Source organism: Thunnus maccoyii, chromosome 2 (assembly GCF_910596095.1).
Source record: "Thunnus maccoyii chromosome 2, fThuMac1.1, whole genome shotgun sequence".
In the NCBI taxonomy this organism is placed as follows: Eukaryota; Metazoa; Chordata; class Actinopteri; order Scombriformes; family Scombridae; genus Thunnus; species Thunnus maccoyii.
The window spans coordinates 814166-827691 of NC_056534.1; the positions used below are offsets into that span (position 1 = coordinate 814166).

The 13526-nt window shown below is 42.0% G+C and overlaps 2 protein-coding genes across 4 annotated transcripts in view; one reads left to right on the forward strand and one right to left on the reverse strand.

Moving 5' to 3' along the window:
- Positions 1-11657, reverse strand: part of LOC121906623 (CSC1-like protein 2) — a 32819-nt gene extending 21162 nt beyond the window's left edge. Inside the window, exons 1-2 of one of the 3 annotated variants that reach the window (XM_042425576.1) lie at positions 11319-11657; positions 1184-1402 (exon numbers count right to left, since the gene is read on the reverse strand). In XM_042425576.1, the coding sequence (XP_042281510.1) occupies positions 1184-1375 (192 nt within the window). In that variant the 5' untranslated portion in view covers positions 1376-1402; positions 11319-11657. The remainder of the gene's footprint in view (positions 1-1183; positions 1403-11318) is intronic. The other 2 variants (XM_042425570.1, XM_042425586.1) reach the window with 2 other exon arrangements.
- LOC121912524 (NACHT, LRR and PYD domains-containing protein 12-like) overlaps positions 1-13526 on the forward strand; it is a 203536-nt gene that overhangs the window by 86616 nt on the left and 103394 nt on the right. The window lies entirely within an intron of this gene.

The window sequence follows — 13526 nt, forward strand, 5'->3', positions numbered from 1 at the left end:
AACGTGTGTTTGTGTATTTTTTTACTATTAAAATGTTAAAATGAATAAAAACTTCAAACAAACATCAGCAGCAGAGTTTAGTGTCGTGTTGCCGCCATTTTACGACCACAGTTTCCATTAAAGTCCTGTGAATCAGCTGTTAAGCTGGTCTGCAGGAGGAAGGAGGAGCTCTGAGGAGCCCAGACTATTGATCAGTACAAAGAGTTCATCATCTTCATCAGTCTGCAGACTCATCATCAGTTCTGCTGCTGTTCTTAAAGATCTCAGAACAAGCAGCTGTCGGCCCAAACCGTCTCTCCGAGTACAGGAAGGACGTCTCTCTGTTGGCTCTTAAACTCACCGTTTCTGGTCCTGTGTAAAAATACTAAATTATTGGAGTGACGTCTCGTTTGAAACGCAAAAAGGTCCTGATAAAAAAAAACCTCAAACTTGACCCGGTTTCTCTCCTCCGAGGTCTTCCCAGCGATCATGTGACTGATATGTACCAGAGGAAACTGTATAATGGATTTCAGATAAAGCCCCCGTCAGTGGTGGGACGGCACAGGACAATAGTGGAATACATACCTCTGTCTTCAAACCTAATGTAAACATCTCCTCTATACTGACAGGAGCATTTGTGTTTCCTTCTCAACTCCCATCGTACTTTATACTGTATAACGTACCTGTCACATTTACCTGAAATGATCTGTCTGTTTGGTCTTATTAAAATCAATAAACTGTGAGATGATTGGTCATCATCTGATGTGTTTCCTGTTTATATCACGTTAGAAACTGAGTCTGAGGTTTAGTTGCTGCGTCTCTGAGTCTTTAGACGACGGCGGATGTGATGTGATGTCATTCTGGTCTACACGCTGGAGAAGAAATCCTGCTCCTAGTCTAGTTGATCTCTTGAACTTGTTTCTATCTGAGGGCTGCTCGCTGACCTCTGGGGCCAGTTAGAGATCTTTAAGCCTGCTGCCTCACAAACTGGATCATGAGGAACCTGGAGGATTATCATCTAGGACCACATCTGTCTGTCGGCACGTCTGACTGTGTTTCATCTGTAGAGGAAGAGCTTTCTTTCTTTATGTCTCTGCATGCAAACATTTCCACAACAATCACTTCCTGTTGAGGTCATGTGACCTGACAGTTTGTAGTTTGTGTGTGTGTGTGTGCCGTGGCGGCGGCGGCGGCGGTGACTCACCAGGAAGCACATGAAGTCGAGGGCGAGCACGGTGGGCACGCCGCCGAACGGCAGCCCTTGCAGCACGGTGCTGCGGATGCGAGCCGAGTAGCAGTAGTCTTTGGACTCGCTGTGGGCGGAGCAGTTGTCCTGCCCGCCGCACGCCTGGCCGCTGCTGAATATCCCCATGGTAACAATCAGCACTCTGAGCATGCTCAGTGCCACATCCTCGCTGAGAACCTTGAGGGAGGGAAGAAAAGAGGCAGAAGTCAGACAGAGCTACTACATTTCCCAGCATGCCTCAGCAGCAGAGTCTGTGACCTGCTGATCCGGTTGCCACGGTAACCCCCGCTGCAGCTGCTGACCCAGTTTTCACGCCTCAGCGGCCGTTTGTCACAGAGCGACAGTGACGGCGCTCTGACTGATGATGTCATCGTTACATCACAATACCCCGCCTTTCGGCCGAGCAGACAAAGAAACATCTGCAGCGACCGGCCTGCAGTGTCGCCGTGGAAACGCTGCATTCAAGGGCAAACACAACAACCGGAGAAATGAAGCAACAGAAACAAGAAACATCAGTTCAGATTCATTTGTTGATGTTTCTGTCAGATTTACAGACACAACAGGAAGTTATGACATCACTCAGACGCCATGTTTCTGACCTTTAAATGACCACAAATACATTTCAGGATCAGACTGATTGATCCATCGGTTTGAACTGTTAACGAGTGTCGATGTGTTGAAGTTAATTCTGATCCTGTTATTTATCATGAAAAGATTTCAGTTCCACACAGAGCTCATGTCCCCTGAACGCACCGCAGAGTCAGAGCTCAGGTCCCCTGAACGCACCGCAGAGTCAGAGCTCAGGTCCCCTGAACGCACCGCAGAGTCAGAGCTCACGTGCCCTGAACGCACCGCAGAGTCGGCGCTCACGTGCCCTGAACGCACCGCAGAGTCAGAGCTCACGTGCCCTGAACGCACCGCAGAGTCAGAGCTCATGTGCCCTGAACGCACCGCAGAGTCGGCGCTCACGTCCCCTGAACGCACCGCAGAGTCAGAGCTCACGTGCCCTGAACGCACCGCAGAGTCGGCGCTCACGTGCCCTGAACGCACCGCAGAGTCAGAGCTCACGTGCCCTGAACGCACCGCAGAGTCAGAGCTCATGTGCCCTGAACGCACCGCAGAGTCGGCGCTCACGTCCCCTGAACGCACCGCAGAGTCAGAGCTCACGTGCCCTGAACGCACCGCAGAGTCAGAGCTCACGTGCCCTGAACGCACCGCAGAGTCGGCGCTCACGTCCCCTGAACGTGCCGCAGAGTCAGAGCTCACGTGCCCTGAACGCACCGCAGAGTCAGAGCTCAGGTACCCTGAACGCACCGCAGTCAGCCTCACTGAGACTGTTTACAACCAGAATCTCAACGAGTACATTTACTGAGGTACTTGCACTTTACTGGAGTATTTGTATTTGATGCCACTACATTCATTACGTATATATGTAATATTACTTCTAACAGATGATGTATTTTATATTTGTAGTTAATTTAAATCACTTTGACGTTAAAGGATCTGTTTCTGTTCTTTAGTGTCAGAAGATCAACATTAAATCTTTGAAAGTTATAAAAAAAAAAGAAAACTGATAATGAATGAAATCTGATTGTGTAACAGATGACTGACTGGAGCTGTTTTACTTATAAAGGAGTATTTTTATACTGTGATATTAATACTTTTACTTCAGTTAAAGTATCAGTTCTTCCATCGCTGCTCATCACTGCAGAAACTGGACGGTTTAAACTTTGTAATTAGAGCTGCAACTAACGACTTTCATTAGTGATTAATGTGCTAATTAGTCGTCTAGTTGATGAAACGTTAACGTTGAGTTTCTTGAGGTCACAGTGGCGTCTTTAAACTTCCTGTTTGGTCCAACTAACAACCTGAAATATAAACTAACGTATGAAAACGACTGAAACAATTAATCAATTATGAAAATAGTTGCAGATAATGTTCTGCTGATTGATTATTATGCAGCTCTACACTCATTGGCTACTGATCAGATCATCAATAACTGTCTGGTTCACTCCTGACAGACCAAACACCAACAAAGACCCTGTTTACACTCAGACCTTTACTGAGCAGGTCTGGGACGCGTTTGACCACATGTCTGGTAAACGCCAACACGTCCTGACGCGTCTCCAACATGGACGTAAAACGCGTCATCAGAGCGGGACAGCAACAGTCTGAACGTGTACATTACTTCCTGAAACACATTTATTTTCTCAGCAGCCCTTCTAAAACAAAACTTATTATTATCATCATCATTATTATTATTAATCACGTGCAGCGATGATCTGATCTGGAATATTCCACCATCTCCCCCCCCCCCCCCGCCTCCATCCTCTGCTGTTGTCATGGTGCAGAGCAGCAGCATGACTCATCTGAAGCCTCAAGTCTCTGAGCTGCACACACGCACACGCACACCGTCAGCTTCAGTCGTCCATCTGAGTGTCACAGGATGATGCGTTCAGGTGCAGGACTGAGTGTAGGTCACCTGTTTTTAGCAGCACTCAGCAGACAATCAGTGAAGCAACAAACTGAAGAAAACAGACATAAATTGTGTAAAAATAAGCTTCATGTGTGGATCACAGCGATACGTCAGCTCACTATCAGCGTGTATGTCGGCTGATAGACGACAAGAAACGGCGACATTTAGAAACATCGCTGACGGGTTGATTCTTTAACTCCACATCCAGTAAACGCGAGTTTTCCCGGTGAACACTGTTTACGAGTGTCATAATTACTATAACTCAGAGAGGACCTGAACGCAGCATGGCCTGCAGGTGTTTCCAGGTGCTCTCGGTGTGAAGTCATGATGTCACTGATGATGTCACAGAGTGGGTTGGGGGGGGGGGGGGCAGAGGTCAGAAAGAAGCTCCTCATAGTGGCTAGCAGCTCCAGGCTGTGTTAGCCGCTACTAGCATCACACACAACGATCTCCAGGTGCACTGTGGGTAACGTAGGCGCCAGCTGTTCAAAGGATAAAAATTTCTCTGGTTCTTCTTTTTTTAAAAAAAAAACTGTCCATCATGAATCTGTAGAGTCACTTCATAAAAGCTTTTTTAAATATCTGAGAAGTTTCAGATAAATCTGATGGACGAGCTTCCGTCAGTCTGAGGATCAATCAGAGGAGATTCGTTCACACCATCAGATCAAAGGCTCTTTATGTAGATTGTTGTTTATGTTATGCATTTATGTAAAATCAGTCCATATATCACTTTCTTTTGGCTCAAATATACCAAATATTGATATCAGTACCGGCCTCAAAAATCCATTGATTATTGATTAAAACAGTGTACCCTCAGACACTGTTTTCTGCTTTTACAACATTTTTAAGCACAAATACTCATTTGCAAGCAGAAGCTGGAATCCACTCTGATTATTTCCTTACTGAACGAGCTCACAGTCTGTAATCTGAACAGTTTATACGCAGCAGTTTGTTTCTTCTCTTCGTCTGATGAGGAGCTGTTTCACAACGATGACAGAGCAGCTCAGTGCGGGTTTAAAAAGGACAAGCTCACAGTTGAAGGTTTATCTGAAGCTAATATGAAGCTTCAGCGTCCAAATGAGTCAAATCAAGTAGATATCTTTCAACGTTACAGTCTTTTTAGTGCCAAAGTTCCTCTTTTTGTTACTATACTTCCACCTGCAGCTCAACAGGGAAACACTGTCCGAGGAAACACAAAGAGGGAATTTGATGCTAAAAAGACTGTAAATGTGTCAGATATCCACTTGATATGATTAACTCAGACTGCTGAAGCTGAATAGAAGCTTCACACAGACTTTTAAATGACTGTGTGGACACACTGTGGATTTTGGCCTCCATCACTTCCATTGAAAGCACATTTGAAGGATCTTTTAATATCCAGTATGAACAGGAGGAATGATTACAGCGAGGAAAACCTCTTTCACTGTTCATATGGACACCTGACTGCTGGTTTATAGACACGTTTGTCCTTTTCAGTGAAGGAACATCGAATCATCAGCAGCTGAAAACGTCGTTTCACCGCCTGCAGCTCATAGATAACAGCGAGAGAGAGAGAGAGAGAGAGAGAGAGAGAGAGAGAGCTGATAGCAACGTTTGTGTCTTCAGCTCAGAGGAAACGTGTCAGAGAAAAAACCTCTGATGTGTTCGACACAAAGTCAGAGGACATGAAGAATTTAAAAGAGCAGGTGAAGTAAACACCAGGTTACATGAATTACAAGTTCAATAACACAAAATAAAGACTTTATTTACAATTTCAGAGCTGCAACACGGTCGCTGCTCAACGATTGGCCGACAAAATCTAAAGTATTAAACAGCTTCATTAGACGACAAATGAGATCAGTCGAGACGTGTTGGACAGATTGAACTCTGACACACTTTGCTTCATCAGAGCTGCTGAAATGATACTCACAGCTGATCTACATGACGGAGGGAAGCGTTAGTCCAGCTGCTGGAACAGACACAGTTTCTGACTTCATCTCTCCAGGAAGTCTTTCAACATGTGCTGCAACAGTAAAATGCGTTTACACTCAGAGCACAGCGACTCAATCAGACACAGTAAGAGACCAGCAGCTCAACCAGGTCCTCCAGTTACACCACAAGTCCCTCATCTTCATCGATTAATACATTTTTAATCAGCTGAATTATTAACAGCAATTACTTGACAATCCATTAATCATTGATATCCCTATAGCACACTGAGTGCTGGCAAAATGACATTATATCCATTAGATTTGGGTTTAATTACATTAAATGACAGACTGGCGGCCATGTTTGTTTGGCTTTCAGACACTTCTGTATTTTTATACTGAAGCTGTCAGAAGAATCAGTTTGAAGGCCGAACGTGGCGTCAGATAAGGGGACGATCGTGGTTGTAAACAGGAAGAGAACAGTGAACTCTGGTACAGGCTGATTTCATAACAATGTTACCTGATCACCTGATGCTGCAGCACTAGAGGGCGCCGTCACTGTGATGTAAACATGTTTTACGGCTCAATTGACCGATTCTGTCGTTTTTCTAGAGTCTCTTTAGGATAAAAGACAAGTTCACAGTTTTCGACTCTCAGGAGCATCGCAGACGTCTGCAGACAGTCGAGCGAACATGATGTTTCTGAGGGTTTTATCAGTCTGCTGCAGGTGTCGTCGGTCTGAGACAAGAACTCAATGACCTCCAACAGTCTCTGAACAGCAGCAGCAGCGGCTCTGAATCCTCCAGCTGTTTGTTATTAAAGATCAACCTGCTGATCCACCTTCTACTCACTGTTACTGTTTACAAGCGGAAGTTAGTTTAAGTATTGCAGTAAAAGTACATAAGTATTATGAGCTTGATGTAGTTAAAGTATTGCAGTAAAAGTACATAAGTATTATGAGCGTGATGTAGTTAAAGTATTGCAGTAAAAGTAGTGGTTTGGTCCCTCTGACTGATATATTATTATATATGACATCATTAGATTATTAATAGTGAAGCATCAGTGTTAGAGCAGCATGTTACTGTTGTAGCTGCTGGAGGTGGAGCTAGTTTACACTACTTTATATACAGTTAGCTAGTTTAGTCCAGTGGTTCCCAACCTAGGGGTCGGGCCCCTCCAAAGGGTCAGCAGATAAATCTGAGGGGTAGTGAGATGATTAATGGGAGAGGAAAGAAGAAAAAACAAAGTTCTGATACACAAATCTGTTTTCAGTTTTTGGACTTTTTCTCTAATCTTTGATTTTTGCTGAAATATTGGATCATTTGAACATTTATTGAAATGAAAGCATGTGAGAAGTTTAGAGGGAAAAATCACTATTTGGTGGAGCTGTTAACAACTCATAGACATGTGAAATGTGACCCCGACTACACACTGCTTTTTTTAAGACGTCAAAAGACAAAAAGGTTGGAAACCACTGGTTTCATCTTTAACAATGTGTTGTATTTTAAAAGCTTGTTATATTATCCATTGTGTCAAATCTTCATCTGAAAAGTAACTAAAGCTGTCAAATAAATGTAGTGGAGTAGAAAGTACAATATTTCCCTCTGAAATGTAGAAAGTAGCATCACATGGAAATACTCAAGTAAAGTACAAATACCTCAAAACTGTACTTAAGTACAGTAGTTGAGTAAACTGCTGCCTGTTCGGCTCCAGAATCAGACGAACTACCTCAGTGTCTCATTTAAAGACTCATTTTTATAAACTGACTTTTAATTTTTAAATTTTTTTCTTCATTGATTTATTCTTAAGATTTTTATTTATTATCTGCTTCTTTTTCTCGATGCATTGAACTCGTTCTGATTTGTAACTGCAGTCTATTTTCTGGTTTTATGTCAGTGAAGCACTTTGTTAAGTTGTTTTTGAAAAGAGCTGCATGCATAAAGGTTATTATTATTATTATAATAGAGAGGCTGAGACCACCTCCTCTAAAGGGTCTCTGTACATGGTTCAGATCTGCAGGACTAAACAGAAAACAGGTCCAGATGAGATCTGAGCTGCCAGTCGTCACCATGGTAACAGAGCAAACAGGGTTTTGTCTCTCAGGCTACAAGCATCATCATCTCATCCGACGTGATGAAGGCTGCATCCTCAAAGCTACAATGATTTGGTCAGAAACGTGTTTTGCTTTACGGAGCAGTTTGTCCAATCAGAACTACTCAAAGGCGGGATGTCTGCTGACCGAACTACACAGAAGGAACGAATGTATACCTCCGCCGTAGAAATGAGTTCCAGGATGAAAGATTGTTTAAGAAGTTAATTAATTAGAGCTGCAACTAACCATCATTTTCATTTAGATTCTGATTAATCTAATTATTTTCTTGATGACTCGTCTGGTTTATAAAACGTCAGAAAATGGTGAAAAATGACAATGTTACAATTTCCCAGAGTCAAAGGTGACGTCTGCTAATAAAACCCCAAAAAGCTTTAAATCAGCACATCTGAGAAGCTGAAGAGAGCAACTTAAAAACTTACTAAAATGATTTTTCAATCATCAAAATAGTTCTGAATTAATTTCCTGTGGATCGATTGATCGATCAGCTGGAATCAGCTGAGTTACGTGTGTGTTTGTGTTTTTGGAGGCCGAATATTTGATTACAAAAGATAAAAGATGTCATGAAACACTGATGTGCTCCTTTAACGCCAGCTGTCTGTGGTGATGAAGATGATGCTGAACACACTTTACAGTAACAAGCCTTCGTCGCCGGAAACATCGTCTGACTCTGTGACTCTGCCGCCGCCGCCGCCAGGCCACGCCCACCGCAAGAGTCAGAAAACTGCGACGACGTTTATAAGATTTTCTGACATTTCATAAACTAAACGATAATAATCAAATAGTAGCGATAATCATTTCTTGAACCATCATACTCATTAAAATAAAAAGGTTATTATCTGCTGTTTCCACTTTACAGGATCATGTAGAGTTAAAAACAATTAGTCGATTAGTTGATTGATCTAGTCCAGTTTTAAATCTCTATTTAAACCATCCCACGCATCACTAACGTTAACGTAACATTAGATAAACTACAACATGGAGGCACATTTACTGGCTGCTGCAGTTATTTAATGGATTCTATTAGAAATGTTTATTTATGTTTTGATTGTTTTAAGAGAATCAATACCATTAAACTCTCAAGTATTAATATCCTCAGAAATATTTCATCGTTTAGTAAAAATCAATCGACTTATTACAATAAATGTGTCTGAAATCAGTGAGTGTAAAACTATCTGTGTCTGTGTGAAAGCCACAACTCAGTGATCTGAAGAACTGCAGTTCAATCAATACATTCAAGGCCAAATTAAAAGATCTACTAAAGACCAATCAGCTGTGTGACCACTGAGTCTAAACTCCATCTACGGCAGGTCGTCTTGTTTTTAATTTGACAAGTTTATATTATTAATTTCTAACTGACATTGTGGGTGTTTGTGATGTTTGTAGCTTTGTACTGTTTGTTGTTGTTGTTGTTGTATGTTTTGATTGTTGGGGGACTGAGGATGTAAATTAGCTTCGAGCTAACTCTGTTGCATCTTTAATATTTAAAACTGTTCACTGTCCCAATCAATAAATCAAATCAATTCATAGCTTCCAAAGTAAGGAAAGTAACTAAGTACATTTACTCAAGTACAGTTTAGAGGTACTTGTACTTTACTTGAGTATTTCCATGTGATGCTACTTTCTACATTTCAGAGGGAAATATTGTACTTTCTACTCCACTACATTTATTTGACAGCTTTAGTTACTTTTCAGATGGAGATTTGACACAATGGATAATATAACAAGCTTGGGAACCACTGGACTAAACTAGCTAACTGTATATAAAGTAGTGTAAACTAGCTCCACCTCCAGCAGCTACAACAGTAACATGCTGCTCTAACACTGATGCTTCACTATTAATAATCTAATGATGTCATATATAATAATATATCAGTCAGAGGGACCAAACCACTACTTTTACTGCAATACTTTAACTACATCAAGCTCATAATACTTATGTACTTTTACTGCAATACTTTAACTACATCAAGCTCATAATACTTATGTACTTTTACTGCAATACTTTAACTACATCTAGCTCATAATACTTATGTACTTTTACTGCAATACTTTAACTACATCTAGCTCATAATACTTATGTACTTTTACTGCAATACTTTAACTACATCTAGCTCATAATACTTATGTACTTTTACTGCAATACTTTAACTACATCAAGCTCATAATACTTATGTACTTTTACTGCAGTAAAGTATCTGAGTACTTTTTCCAGCTCTGTTCTAAACTGAGTTTTGTTTGACAGAAATCTGTTTCATTTTCTTTTTGATCCATTTAATGAACCACAGAGAACAAATAATGTTTAACTTTAACATTTGATTTTGTTTCTTGTCAGTTAATCTGTTTTTTCAAGGAGATAAAAACTGAACTATTGACGAGTATTGATTTGTAAAACTGGAGAAGTGATGATTTAAATCAGGAAGTATCAGATATTCGATGTTAGTTTTGTGCTTCATGTTTCAGTCCTGCATCTCAATAATTGATGAGTTTAATTTGACCCAAATCTGTCAGCCTGAGAGCAGAGACGCTTCACTTCTGTAAACCATAAAAGTGAGTATTGATGAAGCTGCAACTAGGGATTACGTTTCATTATTGATTGATTTATTGATTCTTTTCTGATCATTTTAAACTGTTGAATCCATTAAATGTCAGAAAATAAGAGTCAAAAACCAAAAAAATATCATAAAACACAAAGAAAAATAGAAAATATTCACATTTAAGAAGCTGAAAACAGAAAATTGATTCGTGTTTTTCTTTTGTTGCTTAAAAATGGCTGAAAAGATAAAAGATTATCAGAATAGTTGCAGATTAATGGACAGTTGCTGTTTCAGCTGTAAAATTGTGGACATTTTATTGAGTAAAAGATTAATTGAAAAAGTGACAAACAGAAAAATCTGCAGTGAAGATGTTGGTGAGCTGCAGCTCTGCTCCGACAGCATTTAACGTGTTAAATTCACATGTATGTTTGGACTTTTCTCCGCTCAGATGTGACATTGAGCAGCTCAGGTGTGACTGACTGACCTGTTTCTGACTCAGTTAAAGGAGCATTTCAGCCGCTGTCTCTCACACTGTGACTCAGTATTTTGTTTTTTTTGTTTTTTCTCCTCCGTGTTTGTCCTGGATGAAGCAGCGGCCCTGCAGAACCTGCAGTCCGGCCTCAGAGGCTCCGCGGCGGCCGAAAACTGCGAATTAACCGACATGAAACAGAAGAGACAGAAACACTAAAAACAGACGCGTTTATGTTTTAATGAGGCGAAGCGTGTTTGCTGTAAATCATTCAGTTAGAGGTGAAAGCACATTATAGCTGCAGACAAACAGCTCGGTGTGTCCTCTGCGCACATTATATAACCCCCAACACACACACACACACACACACACTCACACACACACACTCACACATAAAAACACAAAGCCGTACGGAGGCTGGATGGATGCTGTCCGGGTGGAAACAGCAAGCCGGAGCCGCTGACAGGCCGCCGGAGAGGCTGCAGCAGCAGCGGCCTGTCCGCCGCTAATAAACCCGCCGAGGAGATCAAACAAAGCCGCCTAATCAGAATAAATCCGCGTAATCAATAAACCCAATTAGCATAAAGCCTGTACCTGTAGCCGCTCCTCCTGCTCCTCTCCCCCGATAAATGTCTCGTTTCTCCGCAGAAAACCACCCGTTAAATCCTCACAGATGCCCCGCAGCCCCGGTCGCGTCCTGCCGCAGCGCCGGCTGATCCAGGCCCGGAGGGCGGAGAAGGGGCGGGGGGGTGACAGGGAGAGTCCCACACCGCAGGAGAGTGTCCCTCCGTCGGCCGCTGAGTCCGTTGCGAGCCGCTGCTCCTCCGCCGGGTGTCGGTGCTAAAATGGAGGCGGTCTCTCCGGGAATAGAAGCAGAGCCGAGCCGCTGCTGCCGCCGGGAGGAGATGAAGAAGAAGAAGACGGCGAGTCTGAGAGCCGCCGCCAGGGGGCGCTGCGGCCCCGGCAGCCGCCGCCAGGGGGCGCTGCGGCCCCAGAACCGCCAATAAAAGCCTGCTTTTGTTGAAGGGTGTTTAAAGATCCCCTCCAGACATGTTTAAGATGAATCTAAAATGCTCTGCTTTGACCAATAATATGTGTCTGATATGTTTTTTTTTTCTCCACAAAAGGAGTTAAATTATCATGTTAAAATCCTTAAAACACCATCATCTCCTCCTTCATTAAACATCCAGAATCTGTGAATATTTAAATGTAGATGTTTTCCTGCTGGACACCAGAGGTCTGTTTCAGAAAGCAGGTTCAGCAAACTCTGAGAAGAAGCCTGAACTTTTCGGTTTCAGAACAGCTGATCAGAGTTTGTTCAATCAACTCTGAGTATGTTCACTTTCAGTTAAACTTGTGCGTGATGAATGAAATAAGCCATAATCAATGGAGCCCCAATACAACGAGTCACCATGGCAACAGATAAATAAAAGGCAGAGTCTCCATTTTAATCCAGTGGACGTAGAGATATTAATGCATGTGTGTGCGGACGCTGCACATCTTTCAAGCCGTCAAAGCGGGAAAAGTGTCAATAAATTAACACAATAAAGTTTTATTGAGTGTTGTCCATTAATTGATCATTTATCAGACTTACATTTCCTTAATGATGATAAAGTGGAATCTGTGTATCAGGCTGCAGCTACATTACATTTTAAATATATTTGTTCAGCTTTAATCTGAAGGACAAAACACAGGAAGCAGCGACTGAAGATCAAAAATATAGTTAAAGATTTAAAACATAAAGAGATCAGAAACACGGAGGCATGACTGTAGCTCACAGTCTGATCAATAATGTGTTTGATGATTTGTATCAAAGGTTAAAATACAGAATATTTAAAATGTTTAAAGATCTATTTGTATCTCAGCTCAACAACATTCAGTGACTTTATTTCAGCTGCTTCAGCAAATGTAGTAAATTTAAACACTGAACGCTGTTAAAACACGTTCAGATTATGCTCCTTATTTAAAAAAAATCTCACTTTCACATTCTGCAGCTGCACCACGATCCTGCTCACTCAGAAATATTAACATATAATCTCAAACATTAAAGGAATGATGTTCCGTCAGTGGACCAATCACATCATGACTGATAGAGATAATTATTCATTGATCCTACGTGTCTAAAGCTTCATACCGATATTTCAAATTTAAACTGAGGTTTAACTGAAGTTTAAGTTAGCTCTCTTTCTGAAACTGAAAACCCAGAGTTTCCCTCATTTCAGGGTGAACAAGCTCAGAGTTTTCACTAAACCCGCTTTCTGAAACAGGCCCCAGATGTCTCCTAAATCTCAGTGTTTGTGAACTGGAGGCCTCAAGTTTCCACATCCATAAGGTGAATACTGGACCGTGATTGGCTCCAAACTAGCTGTGATGTCACAAATCCCGCTCGTAGGTTCACCTGTTAAACTGAGATTTATCAAACAAATTTCCTCGTTTCCTCTCTCCTCGCGTGGTTTCCTGGCGTCTCTTCTTGCATCCACGGTGAGAGGGACTAAGACAATTTAAGAAACTTAGTCCCTCCCACCGAGGATGCAGGAGAGACCCCAGGAAACCAAGCGAGGAGAGAGGAAACGAGGAAATTTGTTTTAAGAGACATGAGACGTCCTCTCCTCTGAAGCGTCATGTGAAGCGACGTCCGTTTCTGATGACGGCGACAGCTGATCACAGCTGGATCAGCTGTCAGTCAGCTTTAACAGCTGTAGAAACTTCTGATGGAGTTTGTGTCTGTGCACGTGTGCACTGTGTTAATACTGATAAAGGTTCACAGTTATCACCGCTAGAGCTGTTTCCTCTCTGCAGCTG